The sequence below is a fragment of the Podarcis filfolensis genome (assembly GCF_964270895.1).
Source record: "Podarcis filfolensis genome assembly, chromosome: 2".
In the NCBI taxonomy this organism is placed as follows: domain Eukaryota; kingdom Metazoa; phylum Chordata; class Lepidosauria; order Squamata; family Lacertidae; genus Podarcis; species Podarcis filfolensis.
In genome coordinates this window covers 15,101,780-15,124,712 of record NC_139605.1, presented here as the reverse complement: position 1 = coordinate 15,124,712, position 22,933 = coordinate 15,101,780, and the positions used below count along the sequence as shown (strand labels likewise).

Genomic DNA, 22,933 nt, shown 5'->3' with positions numbered 1-22,933 from the left:
ACGCCCACTGTCCGATTCAACGAGCGATTGATGGAGCCATGCTTAAGGAGCTCCGTCACAGACAGAGGTTTGGGGACTTAGCCAAACTCTGAGGGATCAGGATTTTACGCACAAGCAGCTCACCATCCCATCACACAATGGTTTTAAAAGATGTCATCAAAAAACCCTGAAATGGTTCCCCTTGATCGCATACACAAACCAACAAGACAACAAGAATCTACTGACAATATACTGGTTAACCTGATCCAAACACACACACACACACACACCCTGTTACACAGAAAAACAAATTCACTACAGCCAATCAAAGACAACCAACTACACCCCTAGACCATTCCCAACTTGCAAAAAGAGACAATGCACGTATTTTTGTAAACGAAGAAATCTTTCATTAAAATATATTAAAAGGCTTTTAAAAAAAGATGTCATCAGAAATGCATCACAGATCATGCATTTAAAGGGGAATTAGACAAATTTGTAGAAGATATAGCTGCAGTGCTTAAAACATGCTTCAATATTTGTTTACATTTCATCAAGCCACTTTGGTGGCTATTACTCCTGTGGGAGAGAATTTCACAATTTAACCAGGCACCATGTGATTTCTTTGGCTTTTCATTGGTTGGCCCCAGTTTCTAGTATTAAGAGGAGGGTGGAAAATCTTTCCACCATCTTCACTCTTTGCCTAATCTTATGCTTTCCCCCCAAATGTAAAACTCCCCAATGTTGTAACATTTCCTCATAGGGCAGTTGCTCCATTCGCTTAAACATTTTGGAAAAAGGACTACAGATTATGTGTGATGTGGGACAAAGAAGCTGAGCAGCAAGAAGATTGTTGTGTCTCTGCACACCAAGAAGGAAGGAGGAGAAGTTTTATTTTATGTTAGATAATGTCAATTAAAGATTTCGCAAGGATTGACAATCTGATAAGTAACCTCCCTTGTTGAAATTGGAAATGTTAACTTAATATACATGCAGGAACCAATTGATGGACAGTTGTCTGAAAAGGAATTAAGTTAAAAAGCAAATATATTGTAATGTAATGTAATAACATGTTATGTTTGGAGATAAACTAGAAATAATTGGGGAATATGATGCAACACTAAGGAGAACCACTGACACATCCAGGAAGATGTGCAAGAAGTCAGATGTGGGGGGAAAAGACATCTGAAGACAGCCCTGTTTAGGTTTGAAGGTGACACGGAAACTGCAATTAATCCAGAATGCAGCAGCTAGACTGGTGACTGGGAGTGGCCGCAGGGACCACATAACAACGGCCGTGAGAGATCTGCATTGAGAGATCTGAAGACAGCCGTGTTTAGGGAAGTTTTAAATGACTGATGTTTTAATATATTTTTAATTTCTTGTTGGAAGCCACCCAGAGTGGCTGGGGAATGAATAAATAAATAGACCAATTTGTAAAAACTTGAAAATCAATGCAATATTTTTTGGGCCAAAAACCCCCAAAACATTTTGGCTCTTGTTTTAATTTTTTCAAGATGTATAACATCACCTTTTAGAGAAGGCACCCAGAACTGTACATATTATTCCAAGTGCACTTGCAGCACAGATTTGTACAACTCATTATATAGACCAGGGGTAGTCAACCTTTTTATACCTACCGCCCACTAATACATCTTTCTTGAGGGTAAAATTTCCTTACCACCCACTGGTGTTCGATGGAAGGAGGATTCAGCTACCACCCACCTAGAATCCTGAAACACTCACTAGTGGGCGGTAGGGACCAGGTTGACAACCCCTGATATAGACTGTTTTATGTCCAGTCCTTTTCCTAATGAGCCCTAGCATGGAATTCACTTTTCTCACAGCTTCTTTTTTATATATATACATTTTCCTTCATAAACAACAGTAAACAACAAATACTAACCTAAATTACACAACATAATCTAGCCTAATTTTCAATTACAATCTTTCAAAAAAAAAATTCCAACATCTTATTAATATCTCTTAATTATTAATATCTTCTTAATAAGTCTTCCTTTTCTGCCGTTTCATAGTTATAACTGAACACATCGTAAGTTTTATGTAATACCCGCTGTGGTTTTTAAATTTCTGAAATTTTCTTCAATGTATGTTATGAATTTACTCCAATCACTAATAAACTTTGTACCTTTTCGGAATCTATTTTTTTGCGTCATTTTTGCTAGTTCAACATATTCAAATAGTTTTATTTGCCAATCTTTAATAGTTGGGATATCTGGGTTCTTCCATTTTTGTGCTATTAAAATCCTGGCTGCAACTGTCGCATATTGGAATAGTGTCTGATCTTCTTTTTTAATTTCATCCCCAATTATTCCCAAAAGGAGGGCTTCCAGTTTTTTAGAGAAAGTGTATTTAAATTTTTTTTTTAATTCATTATATACAAGTTCCCAATTTTTTTTTATTTTTTTCACAGGTCCACCACATGTCGTAGAAGCTCCCTTCTTTTCTCACTTTTCTCACAGCTTCAGCACACTGGGCCGACATCTTCATCAAGCTCTCCACCACGAACCCACAGTCTAATTTCTAGTGAGTCACCACCAGTTCAGACCCCATTAGCATATTTGGGAAATCAGGATCTTCTGCTTTAGCCTACACTGCATGAGCATTAACATGGAAAATGCAGTTCGCCCAGTTTTGGATCTCCATAGAATCCCTATTTCTTCTAACCACCCTACCAATATTGATGACATGAGAGTACCCCGAGTAGCAGACTTTGTGACTGTCATTCTGGTGGTAGTCCTGGGTGAGCATTATTATTCTATTCTATTCTATTCTATTCTAAGTTTATTTTTGAAATAAGAGTGCTTGCTGTCTGTCTGCCTCGGCCAGCTGTCTACTGTTCTGTTGCCATGCTGCAGTTTGCATGGCCACCTGCTGGTGGCCATACGAATTGCAGCATGACAACATTCTTACTACTACTGCTGCTGCTGCTGCACAAATCTATCTTCCTATATACATAAAAATGTAAGGCCATCATCATGGAATGCAGGTTTTGTAAAGCTTTGCCGTGAACCTGGATTTGCATGAAGTCAGGGTGGGGGAGGCGAGCAAAAGAGAAGGTGGGTTGCACAACACCAGCGGTTTTAAATAAGAGATTCAAGTACTGCTGGGATGTGGGGAAACTGAGTGAGGAAAGTGGCAATTTTAAACAATGGCAGAGGTTTCAGCAGAATGAACAGGGGGGTGACACTTGGAGGGGGTTTAAAACAATGTATGAGCATTTAGAAAAGAATGTAGGAAAGTGCATGTCAGTTTCCTACGTGAAACAAAATAATCATTTTCAACGCTTTTTAAAATGGGGTACTCAAGGGCACACAGTACCGGCACCTCTTTTTATTTTGGTTTAAAAGTGTGACACTTACTGTAACAACTTCATGGTGAGAACCAGCACCTATTTTTCTAGGGGGGGAAAGCACTGGTCCTTTTCAACCAGGATGGCATAGACGCATAGCCTAATTTAGGTATCGGTGTTTAGGGTGGTTATCTTATTCCTCAGTGTGCAAAAAGTCACTATAACAGGTGACTCTGTTCCAAAAGACACAGCACTCCTATGTAAGAACTCTTGATGAATATCCACCAGGCCCAGTTTTTCTCATCACTTTGCCACTGTAATGAGGATTCACATCCATAAGATGCTGAGACCACAAAGAGAGATGAACAAGAAGAGGAAACATTGCTTGTCTCCTGTATGGTGGTGCTGTCATTATCATGTGAAGGCTATTTTATGTTGTTATAATACAGTGGACCCTCCGGATATGAATCTAATTTGTTCTGGGGGTCTTTCCGCAACCCAAAAAGTCCATAGGCAGAGGCACTGCTTCTTTGCACGTGCACGTCGTGATAGAGAATTCCTGGGCATGTGCACATGGCGAAACCCAGAAGTATACACTTCTGGGTTTGCCGCGTTCACAAACCAAAGTTTACATATCCAGAGGGATACGTAAGCAGAGGAAGAAGAAGAGGAGGAGGAGGAGGAGGAGGAGTTTGGATTTGATACCCTGCTTTATCACTACCCTAAGGAGTCTCAAAGCGGCTAACAATCTCCTTTCCCTTCCTCCCCCACAAAAAACACCCTGTGAGGTAAGTGAGGCTGAGGGACTTCAAAGAAGTGTGACTGGCCCAAGGTCACCCAGCAGCTGCATGTGGAGGAGCGGGGAATCAAACCCGGTTCACCAGATTACGAGACTACCACTCTTAACCACCACACCACACTGGTACGACTATATTATTATTTTATTTATTTATTTATTTATTTATACATACATACATACATACATACATACATACATACATACATACATACTCTGCCTTTTCCCCTGACAGGGACTCGAGATGGCTTACAGAGAAAAAGAAGAACAGCTAAAAACAAATAAGAAAAACAAATAAACAAACAAACACTGATAGAATTAAAATTACATATATACATATATTTAATCTATTAAAACCATACAAATGATCACAATAAAAACAGCATGGCACCAGCCCTTTCATTAGAAGCAGTCAGTTCTCCAGAGCCTGTTGGAACAAGAAAGTCTTCACCTGCCAGCGGGAGGACAACAAGGAGGGAGCCAGTCTGGCTTCTCTGGGGAGGGAATTCCAAAGTCTGGGAGCAGCCATCAAGAAGGTCCTTGAGGGTTTTTTTAGTACAGAGAACAAGATGTCTAAAGGAGAGCGTGTAGCTAATTACGAATGGGGACACATGAAGATACTCAAAGGAGTACAGATTCCTTCTGACACATCCAGTGAAGATGTGTGCTGCACAGCTCGGGATAGATTTTATTGTCTTGAAGGGCAGCACAGATGCCTTCCTCAGGTTGCATTGCTAGAAATCTGTGACAAGAAGGAATGAAACAGCAGTCAGTGTATGTATACAGTGGACGCTTGGGTTGCGAACATGATCCATGCAGGAGCCACGTTCGCATCCTGGGTCTGCACGTCTGCACATGGACGGGTTGCAATTTGGCACTTCTGTGCATTGGCAAAGTGCGATTTAGCGCTTCTGCGCACGCGCGACCACCGAATCCCAGAAGTAACCCGTTCCGGTACTTCTGGGTTTCGGCGGTCTGCAACCCAAAAAAATGCAACCTGAAGCGGCTGTAAACCGAGGTATGACCGTACAGTGGCATCTCAGGTTAAGTACTTAATTTGTTCCGGAGGTCCGTACTTGACCTGAAACTGTTCTTAACCTGAAGCACCACTTTAGCTAATGGGGCCTCCCACTGCCGCTGTGCCACCGGAGCACGATTTCTGTTCTCATCCTGAAGCAAAGTTCTTAACCCGAGGTACTATTTCTGGGTTAGCGGAGTCTGTAACCTGAAGCGTATGTAACCTGAGGTACCACTGTACATTGAAATTCCTCAGTATGCCCTGAAGGTCTTGCTGAAGCTAAGCAGGTCAAGGTCTGGTCAATACCTGGACGAATGACTGCCTGGGAACCCCATGTGATGGAGGAATGGCATCTTCCATGATGGAAGAAAGATGGAACAGGAATATAAGAAAATGAAAAGGAATGAAGTGTTGAACAAGGGAACCCCACTGAATTCAACAGGGCTGATGTATCAGGAGGCAATTTTGGACTGGGCTCTTAGTCTTTCAGGTGTATGCTTTGTGTAGTAAAGATGAGCAGAGCTACAATACCTTTAAGAAGTGTATAGACATGGTAACCTCTACAGTTTTCCTTTTCATAGCTCTTCTTGCAAGTTCATCATGCAAAACTATTGATTTGCACAATTTCCCCTACACGGGTGTTTCAGTACTCACAATTTCTCCTGTAACAAAGAGCCGTTGATCCAGATCCATTTCTTCTTTGGCGATGACACGATAAGTCCAATCCATACTAATTTCCCATTTTTCTGGGTGAATTCCTATAAAATATGATTTAATTACATAAACACAGTGTTTTTTTCTTTAAAAATGTTTAGGGGTACTCTCATTTTCCTACTTGTATTGAAATACTGCCCCTCAATGAGGCCAAACTTAGATTCACAAAATGTTTAGGGGTATGCATACCCCTGCGTACCCCCCAGAAAAAAACACTGCATAAACAGGATGTGGACCCCAAGCAAAGACCTTGCTGTGTGGTGGACGGGGAGCTGGGGAATAGGTCTTAGCACATAGCTTTGTGGGTGAGTGGTTCTCAGATCCAGGGAATAGACCAGGGATGCGGGTGGCGCTGTGGGTAAAATCACAGTGCCTAGGACTTGCTGATCGAAAGGTTGGCGGTTTGAATCCCTGCGACGGGGTGAGCTCCTGTCCTTCGGTCCCAGCTCCTGCCCACATAGCAGTTCGAAAGCACGTCAAAGTGCAAATAGATACTAGCGGGAAGGTAAACGGCGTTCCGTGTGCTGCGCTGGTGCTGGCTCGCCAGATGCAACTTTGTCACGCTGGCCACGTGACCCGTAAGTGTCTCCGGACAGCACTGGCTCCCGGCCTCTTGAGCGAGATGAGCACGCAACCCTAGAGTCGGTCACGACTGGCCCTGACGGGCAGGGGTACCTTTACCTTTACCTTTATGTAGCTTGGAGGTACTACATCTTGAACCACTGTTGTCACTTGAGGTGCAGGTGGCCTCTGTGGCAAGGAGTGCCTTTTAATCAGCTTTGGCTGGTAAGTCAGCTGTGGCTAATGGGTCAGATTCAACTAAAGAGTTGTGGGATATATGGCCACTGAAGCAGTCAAATGCAACATTTCCTGTTACCTAGAGTGGATAGGTACACAGGGGAACGTTGCTCCAGACAGGGAGGACTTCCTGTCATACCTGCTCTGGAGCCTCCTCCCCCTGTGTGTGACCAGGTAGATGGGCGTGACCCTAGCAGACCCTACAAAAGGTCCAGCCACACAGCCATCTTCCCCTTTTCCATTTTCTCCTTTGGGACTCCTCTTCTGGCTCTTACATGGCTCATCCTTACAGAGGATGGAAGCCACAAGGTAGAAAGTCAGAGGACTAGCTCAGACTTCTTTGCTCTCCAAATACTGCTATGAACTGAATGTAAGTGAACTTTACTCTTATTTTTAAAGATGACTGTTGTGTTATTATAATATTAGGAGGGGAAACTTACCAGGAACATTCTAGACTGGACAAGCCAGATTGGATCGCTTAACTTAAATGAATGCATCAACTTGCTTCCAGCAATGTGCAAGGAAATGTGCTCTGCTGCTTACTCACTAGCGTGAGTGAGGAAGGACAATACAGTGGTACCTCGGGTTAAGAACTTAATTCGTTCTGGAGGTCCATTCTTAACCTGAAACTGTTCTTAACCTGAAGCACCACTTTAGCTAATGGGGCCTCCCACTGCCGCTGTGCCACCGGAGCACGATTTCTGTTCTCATCCTGAAGCAAAGTTCTTAACCCGAGGTACTATTTCTGGGTTAGCGGAGTCTTTAACCTGAAGCGTATGTAACCTTAGGTACCACTGTACATTGAAATTCCTCAGTATGCCCTGAAGGTCTTGCTGAAGCTAAGCAGGTCAAGGTCTGGTCAATACCTGGACGAATGACTGCCTGGGAACCCCATGTGATGGAGGAATGGCATCTTCCATGATGGAAGAAAGATGGAACAGGAATATAAGAAAATGAAAAGGAATGAAGTGTTGAACAAGGTAACCCCACTGAATTCAACAGGGCTGATGTATCAGGAGGCAATTTTGGACTGGGGCCTCCCGCTGCCGCTGTGCCACCGGAGCACGATTTCTGTTCTCATCCTGAAGTAAATTTCTTAACCCGAGGTACTATTTCTGGGTTAGCGGAGTCTGTAACCTGAAGCGTCTGTAACCCGAGGTACCACTGTATTTATGCATTCTCTCCTACTTTCCTCAACATTCCCACAATAACTGCATTAGTAGTTGTCAGTGCAATGACTCCTGCTTCCTCCCCCAAATTGGCTCTTGGGGGTCAGGAGAACCCCAGAACAGCACATGGGGGGGGAGAGGACGAGATAGTTCCATTAGGCAAGCAAAGATGCTTGCTCTGATGGAGCGATCTCCTTAGCAATACTTTTAATCTTTCCCCATCTAAGGTAGCTACATGCACTGCTGTTCATGTGTTGATAACCTTCTGACTAGATTACATGCAACATGCTTCCTTGCAAGGATCTGGTTGGCCACTGTGGGAACGGACTGCTAGACTTAGATGAGCCTTTGGCCTGATCACCTGGGTTCCTCTTATGAGGTGTAATCACATGAACAGATGGATCTCCCCATACGTACTTCAGTGCCTCTTCAAAACTACAGTGTAGTGTATACTAATTTTGACAGTGATCCTTCACATTGCTGGTTTACGCACTAATAAGGGCGAAAGAGTAAACATTCTGTAACAGAGATAAAAGTGTGAAAGAGTAAAAATTCCTTGTCAGGATTGAATATTTTGTACCTTTTCCTCCTGATCATCAATTATTAGTAGGTGAGACTTCTTGGCTATACAGTCTTCCTTGCTCTTCTCCCAGGACTGAATTGTTTCAGAAAACCAGTAGCATTTATTCTTGTGCATACGCCACTGCATGGGGCACAGGTGGCAGCTTCCATTCCCTAAGAAGAAAAATTCCCATTGTTTTTAATTTGGATTTATACCTCACACAATCTGTACTTTTCAGGCTAGTCTTTCACCATTCAGCTTCGTGAGCACTCTCGCAGCAGATCTCTCACAGCAGTTTGCAGAACAATGTTATTTGCATATTATTGATTGTTAGCTGGAGAATAACAGAAGTCTTGGTGGTTTTAGTCGTAAATGTATGGTATTCTGTCAGTTTCAAAGAACTGAAGCTCAGCAAACAGAATGTGGCCAAAGATATGCACAGGGCAAGCCAAACCTCAGGCTGGGAGTAGGGCTACATATAAGCAGTTGTTCCATTCTCCCTCCCCTCAGTTACTCATTTTCCCCGTGTTAAGTTCAATTCTCTACGTTTTCAAATCAATTTGTGATTTGCTGCACTATCAGCAGTGGACAGATGGGTGGAGAAGGCCTTATACACCAGTCTAGTGACCTCTCCTTCCCATTATAAACACTAGGGGGTTAGGATTGCCTGTGACGCTAGAACAGCAGTTCTCAACCTGTGGGTCCCCAGATGTTGTTGGACTACAACTCCCATCATCCCTGAGCTCCGGCCTTGCTAGCTAGAGGTGATGGGAGTTGTAGTCCAACAACATCTGGGGACCCACAGGTTGAGAAAGCTGCTCTAGAACAAATGCAGAGAAACTGAAAACTCATCAAATGAGATTGTGGGAAGTTTATTCTTAGCATAAATGCCAGGTTCCCCCCTTTCCCTCAGTCTAACGCAGAATATAAATCCTTTGGGCAGGAAAAGGTGTTAATCTTACATTGTTTACTATGTGTGTTTCAGGCGGCCGGATCCATAGGTGCAGCAGATCCAGCATCCAAGGATACATTGCCCACTACTGTTGCAACCATGGTGGCAACAATGACTGTGGCGCCATCATTGGAGGGTGGATTTCATGGCTCCTCAGCGTCACACTGCAATGCCCCCTCTACATTTGCCTCTTGACAAATAGGACGCAATACTAGTCTTCCCCACTGGAAGGAAATGGCAGGGGCTGCCCTCTGGGGTCTTCTAATCTGTACCTGCAGCCAGCGTGATTCAGAGGGTTTGCCTCCCCCTCCCCATGATAGCCTTTGATTCCCACTTCACCTCTCAGGTAAGGTTGATTTGTTCCCAAAGTTCAAACACCCCTTCTTCCCTGGTGGGGAAGGCGCCATTTTGTGGTTTGCCTCAGGTGCCAAAATGTCTTGGGCCGGCCCTACCAAATGTTAAAATAATAGAAACAATCTCCAGCGCATTAAGCCCATAACTTACTCGCATTTAACATGTTCAGCTGTCCACGTGTGGCAAAAAAATAAAATACAGGGGACGGGGGTTCTGAGAAAAGTGACTTTAGTGCTTTGACTATATGCAATTCCGGCTTTAGGCACAATCCCCACAACGTAACCCCTGTATCAGTTGTGGGCTTATTGTACTTCAGCTGAAAATTTCTTTCAAGGCTGCATTTTCCGGAGCTGAGCACTAGGTGTCGCGATACATTTAGAATATATATATATATATTTAGTAACAACAGTTTATTTGGAAAGCGCAGCAGAGGCAGATCAAAGGCATAAGCATGTCGCAGTAACTTAGGAAATGGATTTACCCGTCTCACACAATTTTTCTTTCAGAGTAGACCTGAAATCCTCTGACGCTTTGTTTCCTTCACATCCTGCAGGGCTGTACTGAGTTGTGTTTGGAGACCATTCAGATGCTTTGACCTGTTTTTCAGGATCCTGTGGAGTTTTATTTATAACTGGGGAGGAGAAAGATTTAGGCAGATTTTTTTTTACTATGTTGTAAGTTTAAAGCTTGATAGTACTGCTGGCTGATGAGCAACCACCACAGCGCCCTCCACTTTGGGGTCCTTTAAGTGTCTTGAACTACAACTTCCAGCAGCCTCAGCCAGCATGGCCATGATGGGACTAGTGGGAGTTTTAGTCCAGAACAGAGAGGGCACCAGGTTGGGAGAAGCTGCTCTCTTGACTTGCTTTGCAAATACCAAGATGCTTTGCAAATACCAAGCTGTCCTTCCAAAGACAGCAAGGGGCCAAGATATTTTATATTTTTATTTATTTCAGAATCATTATCCTTTCAAAGCAGCTCTGTAAAATGAGCAAATCACCAATGTAAAATAACAATATTTTGTTTTAAAAAATCACAATAAAGCAAAACAGCATAAAATAAAATTCAAAACTTAAAAGCAATGTTTTTGCCTGTTGTAAGTTTAATTAATTTATTACAGTTTTCCAAAAATCAGACCCCAAAAAATATAAAGCACTTTCTGATTTGGTGCTCTGCACCTCCACCATATCTAAACTGTGCTGCTGTATATATCTATCTATCTATCTATCATCTATCATCTATCTATCTATCATCTATCTATCTATCTATCATCTATCTATCTATCTATCTATCTATCTATCTATCTATCTATCTACCATCTATCTATCTATCTATCTATCATCTATCTATCTATCTATCTATCATCTATCATGTATCTATCATCTATCTATATCTATCATCTATTTATATCTATCATCTATCTATCCATCATCTATCTCTCTATCTGGGTGCAATGTGTAGGTTCTTTGTGGACCTCCCAGTGTGGGCCAGTGTGGTGTAGTGGTTAAGAGCGGTGGACTTGTAATCTGGTGAACTGGGTTCGCTTCCCCGCTCCTCCACATGCAGCTGCTGGGTGGCCTTGGGCCAGTCACACTTCTCTGAAGTCTCTCAGCCCCACTCACCTCACAGAGTGTTTGTTGTGGGGGAGGAAGGGAAAGGAGAATGTTAGCCGCTTTGAGACTCCTTCGGGTAGTGACAAAGCGGGATATCAAATCCAAACTCTTCTTCTTCTTCTTCCCTATTACACTGCTTTAATCTATAATCCTATCATTTTAAAGCTCAGGCAGATTAGTATGGGTTACTGTGCTCTTTGTTGTTTGATTCTACCTCTTGCCTCTGCTAGACAAAATGAGCAACTTAATTAGGAGTGCCAGCTTGGCCCTGCAACCGTGGGGGCCCACGCAGCATGCATGGCCTTGACACCGAAATTTGTGGGTGCCTGGCACCTTCCTGGAGAATTTTGTGGGTGCCCAGGCACCCAGGGCCCCAGGGAAGTTCATTATTAAGTCTTGTGCAAATCTCACGTTATGATACTTACCCCAAACTCCCATCACTATCACTGCTGCCACCAGGACAATGTTTCCAGCCCATCCAACCTGCAGCATAATTCCATGCCAGCGTGGGCACAGTTGGTGTTCTGCAAAAACACAGGTGAAAAGATTGGGGATAATGTTCCAAGGCAGCCCTGTGTTCAGCTTTTAACTCTGCATTGCAGGGCCTTGATGGAGAATTCTGCTATGAAATAGGGACATAAGGAAGTGCCTTGCATCAGCTCAGACTGTTACTCCATCTAGCTCAGTATTGTCTGTCTAGTTATGACTCTCCAGGGCTTCAGGTAGGGGTCTTATCTGGCCAGAGAATGAACCAGGGGCTCTTTGCCTGCAAGGCATCTCTGCCTCCAATAGTGAATTTAACTGGTGAGAAGGAATGGAGCCAAAATGAGACCACTAAGAACTGGGTGTGCACCTGTGATAATTTATTGAATTGTAGAGGATCAAATGGCTGTTTAGCCCAGCCTCCAACAGTTATCAGTGGACTGAACTGTGCCCAGAATCCTTTAGCTGAATGCTAAAATGTACTGTACTCTCTACTGCCTAAACTAGGGCTAGCCCAAGACATTTTGGCACCTGAGGCAAACCAATTTTTCTCACTTTGCCTGATGGTAGAGCCGGCTCTACTTTGCCTCTTCTTTTCCTTCTTTTGCTCATTTAGTGCTGCCCCCACCTTTTCACCCTCCTTCTTTATTAAGCCTGGTGCCATTTTTAAATACATTTTTTCTTAATTTTGTTCCCTGATTAGTGCAGTTTGGGTTTTATTGTACTTATTTTCTGGTTATTTTGTGAACCATTTTAGATATCCCTTGGCCAGAATCACAGAATTCTAGAGTTGGAAGGGACTACAAAGACCACCCAGTACAACCCCCTGCAATGTAAGAATCTTTCACCCCATGTGGGGCTCAAACCCACATCCTTGAGATTAAGAGTCCCATGCTCCTACCAGGTGACCTATGTGGCATAGAAATACATAACAAAACCAACGAGCAAGCAAGCAAGCAAGCAAGCAAGCAAGTAAGTAAGTAAGTAAATAGCAGCAAGGCATTTGTTTCTCAGCTGCCTTTCCTCAGAAACTCCAGAGCCAATGTACAACAAAATACATAAAACCAAATTCGGCAAAATCAGAGCAGTGTCAACCACAAAAATAAATCTTTAAAGCAACAGAGCACAAACCCGTTCACCACACATATGCAAATCTGAACGAAAATGTTTCCACATGCCTTCTAAAGGCAGGTAGAGATTTGCTCAGAGGGGCAGTATCTGGAAGAGAAGTCCAGAAAGTAGATACAGGTGTGTGTGTGTGTGTGTGTGTGTGTGTGTGTGTGTGTGTGTGCATGAGAGAGAGAGAGAGAGAGAGAGAGAGGGAGATTCTGCTTCCATCACCATCAATTTAACATCCCCAATAGATGGCACCTTTTGCCAAGTCTTCCTGGAGATTCTAACAAATTTAGATGAATTCACAAGAGTGAAAATACTCCCATGCAAATATGTTCGGGTCCCAGTTTGTAGATAATGATAAGTATCTTGAATTGCACATGAAAAAACATAGGAAGACAAAAATTGGTGTTATGCTCATGTGTGTGTGTGTGTGTGTGATATGAACTTGTATGGTATCAGGTCATCTGTTGAAGAGGTGCAAGTTCTCCAAAGTTCCTGTTCACCAGTCCTTTACATTTAAAGAAAATGCATACGGTAGAACGGGGAATTATTGCTTCATTTCTTTACATGTGAGACTGTCAACAAAAATTCACTACTGAACCTCAGTTTAAATGTGCTGGCCCACCACAAAGGGATTATCCACAGATTATCCCAATTCTCTTTGGAATTAGCAGGAAATGATGCAGCAAGTCTTTGTTCCATACTTCAGATGCAGAAACACCTTCCTCATTCCCTCCTCCCTTTAGTGGGTACCACTTCAGAAACATGGTGAGAAAGTGTTACATTCTCTCCCATTCTTCCTTCAGTTTGGCACTCCTGTCTTCCACTGCCTCCCGCAGTTTGGTCAAACTCATAAAAGCCCACCACCTTCTTTTAAAACCTTTTGTGTGCTTTCATTTCATTAAAGTCAGTTGCTTAAATGCCGGGAGATGGACCTGTGACCCTCCAGACCAGGGGTCAGCAAACTTTTTCAGCAGGGGGCAGTCCACTGTCCCTCAGACCTTGTGGGGGGCCGGACTATATTTTGGAAAAAAATATGAACGAGTTCCTATGCCCCACAAATAACCCAGAGATGCATTTTAAATAAAAGCACACATTCTACTCATGTAAAAACACCAGGCAGGCCTCAAAAATAACCCAGAGAGGCATTTTAAATAAAAGGACACATTCCACTCATGTAAAAAAAACCGCTGATTCCTGGACTGTCTGTGGGCTAGATTGAGAAGGCAATTGGGCCGTATCCAGCCCCTGGGCCTTAGGTTGCTTACCCATGCTCCAGACATTGCAGGGATGCAACTTCAACAATATCTGATTCCCGTATTTTTCGCTCATTAAGACGCACCTGACCATAAGACGCACCTAGTTTTAGAGGAGGAGAACAAGGGGGAAAAATTCTCTCCCTCTCTGCTCAGCGCCTCTCCAGGAAAGCGGGAGAAGAAATGGAAGGGGCTCCGTTTCTCCTGCCGCTTCACTGAAGGGGCGCTGTGCAGCTTTCCCTCTCACAGTTCCGCTCCAGCGAAGTGAAGCCAGGAGAGCAAGAGGGATCAGTGCGCACCGATCCCTCTTGCTCTCCTGGCTTCAGGGATAGCTGCCCAAAGCCTCCTGAGCGCAGTGGGAGCAGTCCCGCTGTGCTCACGAGGCTTCGCATTGCTTTTGCTTCAGTGAATGCTGCGCAGCCTGCATTCACTCCATAGGACGCACACACATTTCCCCTTACTTTTTAGGAGGGGAAAGGTGCGTCTTATAGAGTGAAAAATACAGTATGTGCCGTGTAAGCTGGGGCAGCTGGTTTGAGTTGGATTCCAACAACTTGGGAGGGATACAAGTTCCCCACTTTGAAACCCACATATTTGTTTTAATGGCAAAACATGAATGGCAAGTTATTAAACAGCACCTCATTCTTGGTCAGGCTTTGTCCAGGTCATTTTGCTGCCTGAGGTGAAGCAGCAAATGGTACACACACACACACACACACACACACAAACACACAAACACACAAACACACACCCTGAGGCCACCACTGTGGCAAGGTGCATCTTTCTGAAAGCCAGCCAAGTTATATTGGCACCTGAGGCAGAAAATCCCACAAGTACCTCTCCCTGGAAGAAGGAAATAAAATGACGGCAAATTAAATAACTAGCAATTTGCTACCCTTTCTTTCCAGGCAAAAATCAGCTCCTTGAGGTGCCTGGCCCTTGAGTACTATAATTCAGAACAAAAATGAGCTACATTTTCTCAATTAGGGTCACAACCGGAGGCCCACACTTCGGTGGTGTTGCTGTTCCTTTTTATAACAGTTATTTACCGCATTAGAGGCAAATGAGCAGAGGTCCTGCTGCGAATGTTGACAAGTCGCTTCTGAAGCTTTGCAAAGTGTCAAAAAAAAAAAAGGTTTTGCGGTGCAGTGCAGCACAAATAACTGGTAACTGGTGGGAGGGGGAGTAATGGAAAAAGCAGAATTCTATGTGCCAAAATCTGCATTTTATTTTATTCTTAAGAATAGTAATGAATTGCTAATTGTATGGTGCAGCGTGCAGTGAAATTACCAAAGCACCATGAAATTGTAAAATCATAAAATACTGAACAAATGACCAAGGTTGAAAAAAATTCAAATCTCTAAAAATGCTTGCTGAAACAGAAAAGTTTTCAGCAGGTGATGAAATACTGCAGTTGTTAGTGGGCAATTGTAGCAGTGTTCCAGAGAACTGGTGCCGCAACACTAAAAGCCTTAGTAGTTCATGTAGAAACTAAATGAATAAGATACAGTATATCTGTGGGGAAAATCAAGAGGGCTATTCTAGATGATCACAGTGATCTAGCCAGTGAATAAAGTACAAGGAAGCCCTCCAGCTAACCTTGTCCTGGCCTTTTAGTTCTTTATACACTAACATGGGGATTCTCAAACGTACTGCTCCCAGGCCCTTGAAATGACTGAAAGTGACTGAGGCTCAGCAATCACAAAATGGCGTTGCAGGGACAGAGCTGGTCACAAAATGGCGGCGGATGTAGGCCGAGTTTCACATAACCAGATGGAAATTACATACACTACTCCATCGTTGGAAATTGTTAAATTCTTCCTTCTGGTAAGGAGTTCTATGTGTAGCTCAGTTTTCCTCAGGTTAAATAGAGGCATTTGCTCTGGAGGGAATGTGACTCAGCCTGCCCATTTTAGGAGAACTTGCTGATTTAGAAGGATCTGAAATGGAAAAAGGATTTTTATTTTCAATTTCTCCCTTCCTACACCCACATGTCTATCAAAGTATTTTCACTCGTCTCCTGAAATTTCTCCCCCCTTCTCTTTTCACACTTAACTTGTATCTTATTCCCCCACCACACCCAAACTTCTAGTTTCTTTCATCCATCCTCTCTTGTCCTTTTATCTTCATTTCTTCCTCCTGTAACAACTTTCCTCACTTTTCTTCTGTTTCCAGCTGATTTATTGATGATGATTGTTATGTAATTAAGTTCTCACCCTGGCCACCAGGGGGTATTGTGTATATAGTTTTCACTCAGGTCCACTTCAGTTGATTTAGACGGGAAACCCTGGGGTGTTGTTGTTACAATGTTGACAGCCGGCTGCTTATAAAAGCAGGCCGGCTGAGCTGTTCAGTTCAGTTGAGTTCAGTTCAGTTCCAGCTTACTATAAAGAACCACTTGGAATAATCTCTGTGTCAACTGCTATGTCCACCCACAACTTAATAATGATGATATCAAATATTAACATTTCCCCCTAGTTTTATTCAACATCTCCTCTGGACATTTTTCTTCAGAGGAAGGAGACCTTTTCCCCCATCCCTGACCCTCCACCAACTTCTCTGGCTCCCACCCTCCTTTCCTCAGCATCCAAGGAGTTGCTGGTGCTGGCATTGCTCCAACAAAAAGGCTGTGGGATGGCTAGGAAGTGGAACAGGTTGAGGAGGCACTGAAGGGTAGGCCATGGCACTGTGACACACCTGAAAATGGCCCAAGGCCCACGTGTAGCTTCCAGCCCACCAGAAATGCTGTAATATCTCAAATGAAGTCTTTTAAAGTTACTTCATGCCTGACATGAATTAGGAACTTTTCTTTCTTCAGGGAGAAAGAAAAGGTCCTTCGTTCATGTCAACTTTCCTAGAGTTGCTGGTTCTCTCAACTGCCGTCTCACTTTGAGGCTGCCCTAGATTACTCTCTAGGCCTCAATTTCCTGTGGGCAAATGTAGCGTCCAACCTGCACTTTGAGAAACAGCCCGTTCCTTCCAGTGCCTGGGTTTGTTTGGTCTGCGTGCTTCAGGAAAAGCGAAGCTGGGGGAAGTGAAGTGAAACATCCTTTCGTTGTTATGATGAGGACAGAGGCGTAGAAAAGTAGAAGTTGAGATAAGTGGTGCCAGAATGAGCAGACTGTCTCCACTATGTCAAGTCTCAGGTTGTGGTCCGAGGGACACTTGACAGAGCAACCATGCTAAGGAGGACTGGGTCTGAAAGGAGAACACTTGGGATGCACCACCATCTGCATACACCACCTTGAGTTGCACAAGAAATACAAAAATGAAACAAATATGTAGGCCATAAGCTAACAACTAGTGCAGCAGCACTACTAAGGACACATGTGGCGCTGTAGTCTAAACCACTCAGCCTCTTGGGCTTGCAGATCATAAGGTCGGCGGTTTGAATTCGCATGATGGGGTTGTTGCAGGTCTGAAACCTGTTCTTCCTGGATTTTGCCAATGAGACACAGGAGACAGAAAAGAGAGAGAATCCAGCATTTATTAGTTTGTTCTGGATCTCCAGTCGTAACCCCTTGACTATGCTCAGCTTGCTGTCGTTGATTTTGTGCTCCTCTTGCTATATGGCCTGACTGAATATATATTGTAGCTTTCTGGTGTCTGTTGTGTGTGTATTTTTGATGCAGATTTTCTCCACTGCTGATGTGACTGTCAGCTGTCAGCAGCATGCTTTCTCAAAAGCAGGGAAGAGAAATACAGCGAAGAAGAGAGGAAGCAAACCATCTTTTATTTCTGATGTTTTGTATTAGTTTGATTTTTAAAAATCTTCAGAAAACATCCATCCACTGATAAGAAGCAGGTTGAAATACTTTGCTATTTTTATTTAGGGGAAAAAGTGGAGGTGTGACATTGATTTTTGTGTAGAAGAAACATAGAATTGTAGCATTGGAGGGACCCTGAGGAAGATCTAGTCCAATCTATGCAGTTCTAGCATACAGGAATCAAACCTGCAACCTAGGCAGTATATGCACCATGTTCTAACCAACTAGGCTATATATTCACAGAAAGTGTACCATCCAAAGTGGTTGAAAAAATCATGCCTATTGACAGATGTATCTGGCAGCTGGTGAGCATGGGAATATTTATATGCATTCCCCAAATGGTCTAATTTCAGTACCCTGTTGCAAGAAGTCTTGCAGCCAATAGCTATGGAAATTTCATTCCAATACTGTAATCTATTTGCCTGATAAAACCTCCTTTTTATTTTGTAAATTGACATGTTTGTATCTTTAATTTGATATTATCACCATTAAAACGCACAATAAAACCATTGCATCGAGACATAAGCATGCCCAATGAAAACATGCGATAAAAATGCCTTTTAAACATGACAGTAATTAAAACATGAGATTTATGCTGAGAAATCTACGTAAACAGGGGCATCTTCAAAAGCCCACAGAATGCCAATAGAGATGAATATGCTTGTATTTCATCATGGAGTGCCCTCCATATTGCTAGTGCTATCAGTGAAAGGAGCCCACCTCCCAAAAGCCAAGAATCAGGAAAATGGGGCAAGACTAATTGGGCTTCATTGGTTGTTTTAATGCTCTTACCTGACAACGAAAGGGAAGTTGTTCTTTTAGGAAATCTGGTCCAGAGCTGTTTAGGGCTTTATACGTAAATAAGAAGACCTTAAAAATCCGCCTTGATGTCTAATGGGCAGCCAGTGCAAATCCCTTCCTACAGGCATGAGATGTGCCTGGTAAGACAGACATGGTCCAAATGGAAGTTACTCTGCCCATTCAGTTATCTAGTTGACTACCAATATAGCTCATTAACCTGACAAAAAGAAATGGAGCGCCAGATGGATTTGGCCATTGCATTTGAAAACGTGTCCTGGGTTGCAGTGAAAGAAATGAGTCACCAACCTTTGCTGGGCAGGCACACTGGGGAACAGGTGTTAGCAGAGCAAAGGACAGGCAGGCGCTTAGTTTTCACCATGAGTCGCCTCCGTGGCTCAGTAGGTACATAGGAAAAGGATGTGGGTGGAGCGGGTGGTCAGGCAACAGGCTCACACCTTTAAACTGTGCCTTGGCCAGGACATTGAGTGCATCATCTACAGAAGCGTTTTTTCTTCGCTAGGCTGGGGGAAGGAGTGTGAAATGTTGCAGAAGCAACAAGCAAAGACCCATCTATGTGCATGCTACATGCATGCTTTGAATTTGAATAAGAGCATATTATAACATCTTATTTTCCAAGCTAACCAGCATATCTAATTTTATTTGCATTGTTCTCAATTTGCCATCCTTAAAAAAAAAATCTTACTTATAATTTTCATATACATATGTTACAATAGTTCAACAATAATTCTAATATATCAAACCTCGGCTACCTTCCCTCTCTTTCTGTGGTTCCTTACATTTATTTTCATCATTTCCTGCATACTCCAATTTATCTTCACTTATTATTTTATTCTCATATTTATCTTATATATGTTTTTTAAAAAAGCAACAACTGCAGTTATTTAAAATAATCCTGCCAATGTCTTAATGTCTGATTACAATTTATTTGTAAATATTCACTGAACCGTTTCCATTGCTTTCTAAAATTCTTTAAAATAACACATTTGTAAAAAACAAACCCAGAAGCTTTTCTTTTGGGAATTATAGGATTAGAACTACCTAAACAGTACAGAAATTTATTTATGTATGCAACTACAGCTGCAAGAACGTTATTTGCCCTCAAATGAAAAGAAGTCCAGAAGAGAAAAGACTGGCTACAGAAATTAATGGACTATGCAGAAATGACAAAACTCACCGGAATAATAAGAAATCAAGACAACAAACTTGTTATAAAAGAACAAATGACATCCTTGGTCCTGTTTCTGCTTTTTTGTTATTTTTTGGGGGGGATACAAAATAACAAATACCACATGGAAGGAAATTGTGCTGAGAATCATAGAGGTATTACTGGGTACATAAATGCACTTGTTTATGATCAGAAATAACTCCAGGTTTCTTTACAAGGAATAAATTGAATATTGAAACATTTCTGCTCCCATCATGTTTAAAAACATGCAGCCAGATCTTGATTTTATTTTTATGTGAACTTCAAATGACAATTCCCTCTCCCTTTACCTGTTCAGAAATTCTTCACACTTGTGTGGCACTGATCATTTAAAAAGTCAGCTTTAACATTGTGGGTTGCTTCCAACCATTTATTTATTTTAAATGAAAATTCATCCGCATTTACTTCAGATTTCTCCCACATTTTTATATGGAGGTTTCATGTATACACATTTTTGTAAGTGATTTCCTCTGAATTTTTCTATGTTATTTAAATGAGTGTCTGCACTTTTATAGACACCAGTATATGCATATTTGTGCATATTTTGTGGCTGAAGAACTGCATTGCAAAATTCAAACACAAGTGCGAATTTTGAAATACAGTTTTGTTTCGAATAGTGCAATTTTGGTTGTTTCTCATGAAAATGCAAACAAAACTGAAATTCTTCCCCATCCCTAGGTGCCATGCACCCTTCTGTATTTCTGTCTCGTTATTCAAACAAAAATACTGCTTATAAAGGGACAAACGAACTTTCTACAAACAGGATAAATCTAAAGGGAAAGGAAAATCATGTCCGTCTGTCAACCGATACATTACAGTGGAATCAGACAAAAACTGGAAGATACGAAGGGGTCTGAACTGAGTACCTTGTTTCTGAGCCACAGCGGCAGTTCCTGATGCAGCCCTCCTAGACTGGAAGTTCAAAGCAGTATAACCATCTTCGCCCTCCATTGGCAAGCAAAGGCTGCAGAGAAGCCTCTCAGAGAGCAGGGCTGTTGAAGGAGCACTGGAGGTTTGCTGCTATAGCCTGAGTTGATGGCCAAACATCTCTTTCCGGAGCAGCTCTTCTCTTCAACCACAATACCAGTCACACGTTCGCAGCCTTATTAGGTGGTTAGGGCAGGTTCTTATTTAAAAAAAACATTCTTGTGAGTTGCTCAGTTTGTACTGTTCAGCTTTTAGAATGGAGTTTGACTCTTTTTTTTACTGTTTTATTAAATTTGCTGAGTAACATAACATTATTATATATATTCTATAAAACAAAGAATACAAACAAAATTCATTCATACTACAATGCATAACTACATAGTATTAATATATATGGTTTCTGAAAAAAGACTCACATAACAAAATCAATTCAAAATACCATCCAGTTTACCTTTCTTTCTTCCCCCCCCTTTTTTTCTCCCTCCCTCCCCCCTCCAACCCTCCCCCCCCCCCCGTCAGGCCTTCCTTCTTCATATCTTTCCATGTACACAGTCTCTTCATTTGAGCTTGTATGTTAGGGTTGGCTTCCCCCCTTTCTATCCAGTTCCTGTAAAATGCCCATTTATTTGTGATTCTTTGGCATTTATTTTCCCATCTATCCTCTGCTACTATCTGTGTGAATATTTCTGATTGTACGTATTCATATTCATTTTTCCATATTCCATTTGGCCTTTTCTTTCCATCCCAGAGCAATAACTGCCATTCCAGCTAGAATCATATTATTGATTCTATTTCCCAGTATTCCCGAAAATAACAAATCCCTATTAACTTCTATGTTCATTTGAAATAATCCAGATATTACCTTTATGATCTTTTGCCAATATTCCTTAACCAGATTACATTCCCACCACATGTGTGAATATAGTCCTTTTCCCTGACCACAATGCCAGCATTTGGGACTAAACCCTTTCACTATATACACCATTTGTGCCAGAGTTCTATAACATTTTAATAAAATTTTTCTACTTAATTCTTTATACTTTTCTATTTTAATATTGTTTATATTCTTCATCAGTTCTTGGGCTGTGTTTGGATGGATCATACCTTCCTGCTCCCATTTAATCTGAACAATCCTTATCATTCTTTCTTTGTCGCTTATCATCAGTTTATATAACATCCCTGCTATCCCTTTCTCCGTTATTTGTCTTTTGTTCAGCACCATATCTATTTTCATTTCTGTCCTCATCGTTTCCTCTGCTCTTTCCGTTTTTATTAAATCATAAAGTCTTTGCACTTTCAGCCAATATTGTTTTCCTATATTTTCTAAAAAAACTTTTTTTGTAATTAAATTCCCTTCTTCATCGAACATATCTTTTAATTTATAAAATCCCTGATCCTCTAATTTCTTCCACCAACCCGGTTCCCTTTGACCCTCCTGCATATATTTTAATGGCGTCCACCTTGAGTATGTTGGCATCCATTTTTTATTCCAATTCTTCCAAATTCCTAACGTAGTTTTCCTTGGTCCTATTGTCTTCTTAAAAGCCGTATTAATATCTCTATTAAATATCCCTTCTCTTCCTATTTCTTCATTTATTCACCATGTGATTTCTTTGGCATTTCATTTGCTGCACCTTAAATGGTGGGTTTTTTATATAATATTATATTATTTTATTATTGTATTTCTGCTTGGGGTGGAATAAATATTTAGTCAGGGTGGGGAGTAGTTTAATTTTAGTATAATTGTTTTTTGCTTTGTTTTTTTATTTTTTGTTAAGTTATTATATAGTTTGTATTTTGCTTTTTAAGGGGAAGGGTCAGGGCTGCCTGGGAGAGGGCCTCAGTCAATAGAATGGCTGGGGCAGGTTCCACAGGGGGGAATGTATTGGGACACCCGATCTCAGTGATCACGGGCAGGAGGAGGAGTTACGCTAAGACCAGACCACGTCTGAACTGAGTTTCCATATGAATCATTGTAGCAGTTTTCCAAAACTAATTTTCAATAAAATTAACTTAATCATTAACATCTTTCTTTCTTATCCTATTCGCTTATATCCATAATATTATAAAATTTAAAACATATTACTCCT

General features: G+C 41.9%; 2 protein-coding genes across 2 annotated transcripts in view; both read right to left on the bottom strand.

Annotated features, from left to right (window-relative positions):
- Positions 1 to 22,933, bottom strand: part of LOC310757021 (C-type lectin domain family 2 member G-like) — a 119,439-nt gene that overhangs the window by 62,220 nt on the left and 34,286 nt on the right. The gene's annotated exons all lie outside the window — the stretch shown is intronic.
- On the bottom strand, positions 5,077 to 21,109 carry LOC310757246 (killer cell lectin-like receptor subfamily F member 1). Its single transcript, XM_083602534.1, has 5 exons — positions 20,783 to 21,109; positions 11,694 to 11,792; positions 10,137 to 10,286; positions 8,368 to 8,522; positions 5,077 to 5,864 (listed from the first exon to the last, which is right to left on the bottom strand). Exons 1-5 carry the CDS (start codon positions 20,865 to 20,867, stop codon positions 5,757 to 5,759), a joined length of 597 nt encoding a protein of 198 aa, XP_083458660.1. The 5' UTR covers positions 20,868 to 21,109; the 3' UTR covers positions 5,077 to 5,756.

What these genes read in the sequence shown, in the direction of transcription:
- LOC310757246 (XM_083602534.1), bottom strand. Translation starts at nt 20,867, where the DNA reads ATGGAGGGCGAAGATGGTTATACTGCTTTGAACTTCCAGTCTAGGAGG. An exon ending in GATAGTGATGGGAGTTTGGG is followed by an intron (nt 10,287 to 11,693) that starts GTAAGTATCATA and finishes TCTCCTCCCCAG; the next exon opens with TTATAAATAAAACTCCACAG. An exon ending in AGAAAAATTGTGTGAGACGG is followed by an intron (nt 8,523 to 10,136) that starts GTAAATCCATTT and finishes TTTTCTTCTTAG; the next exon opens with GGAATGGAAGCTGCCACCTG.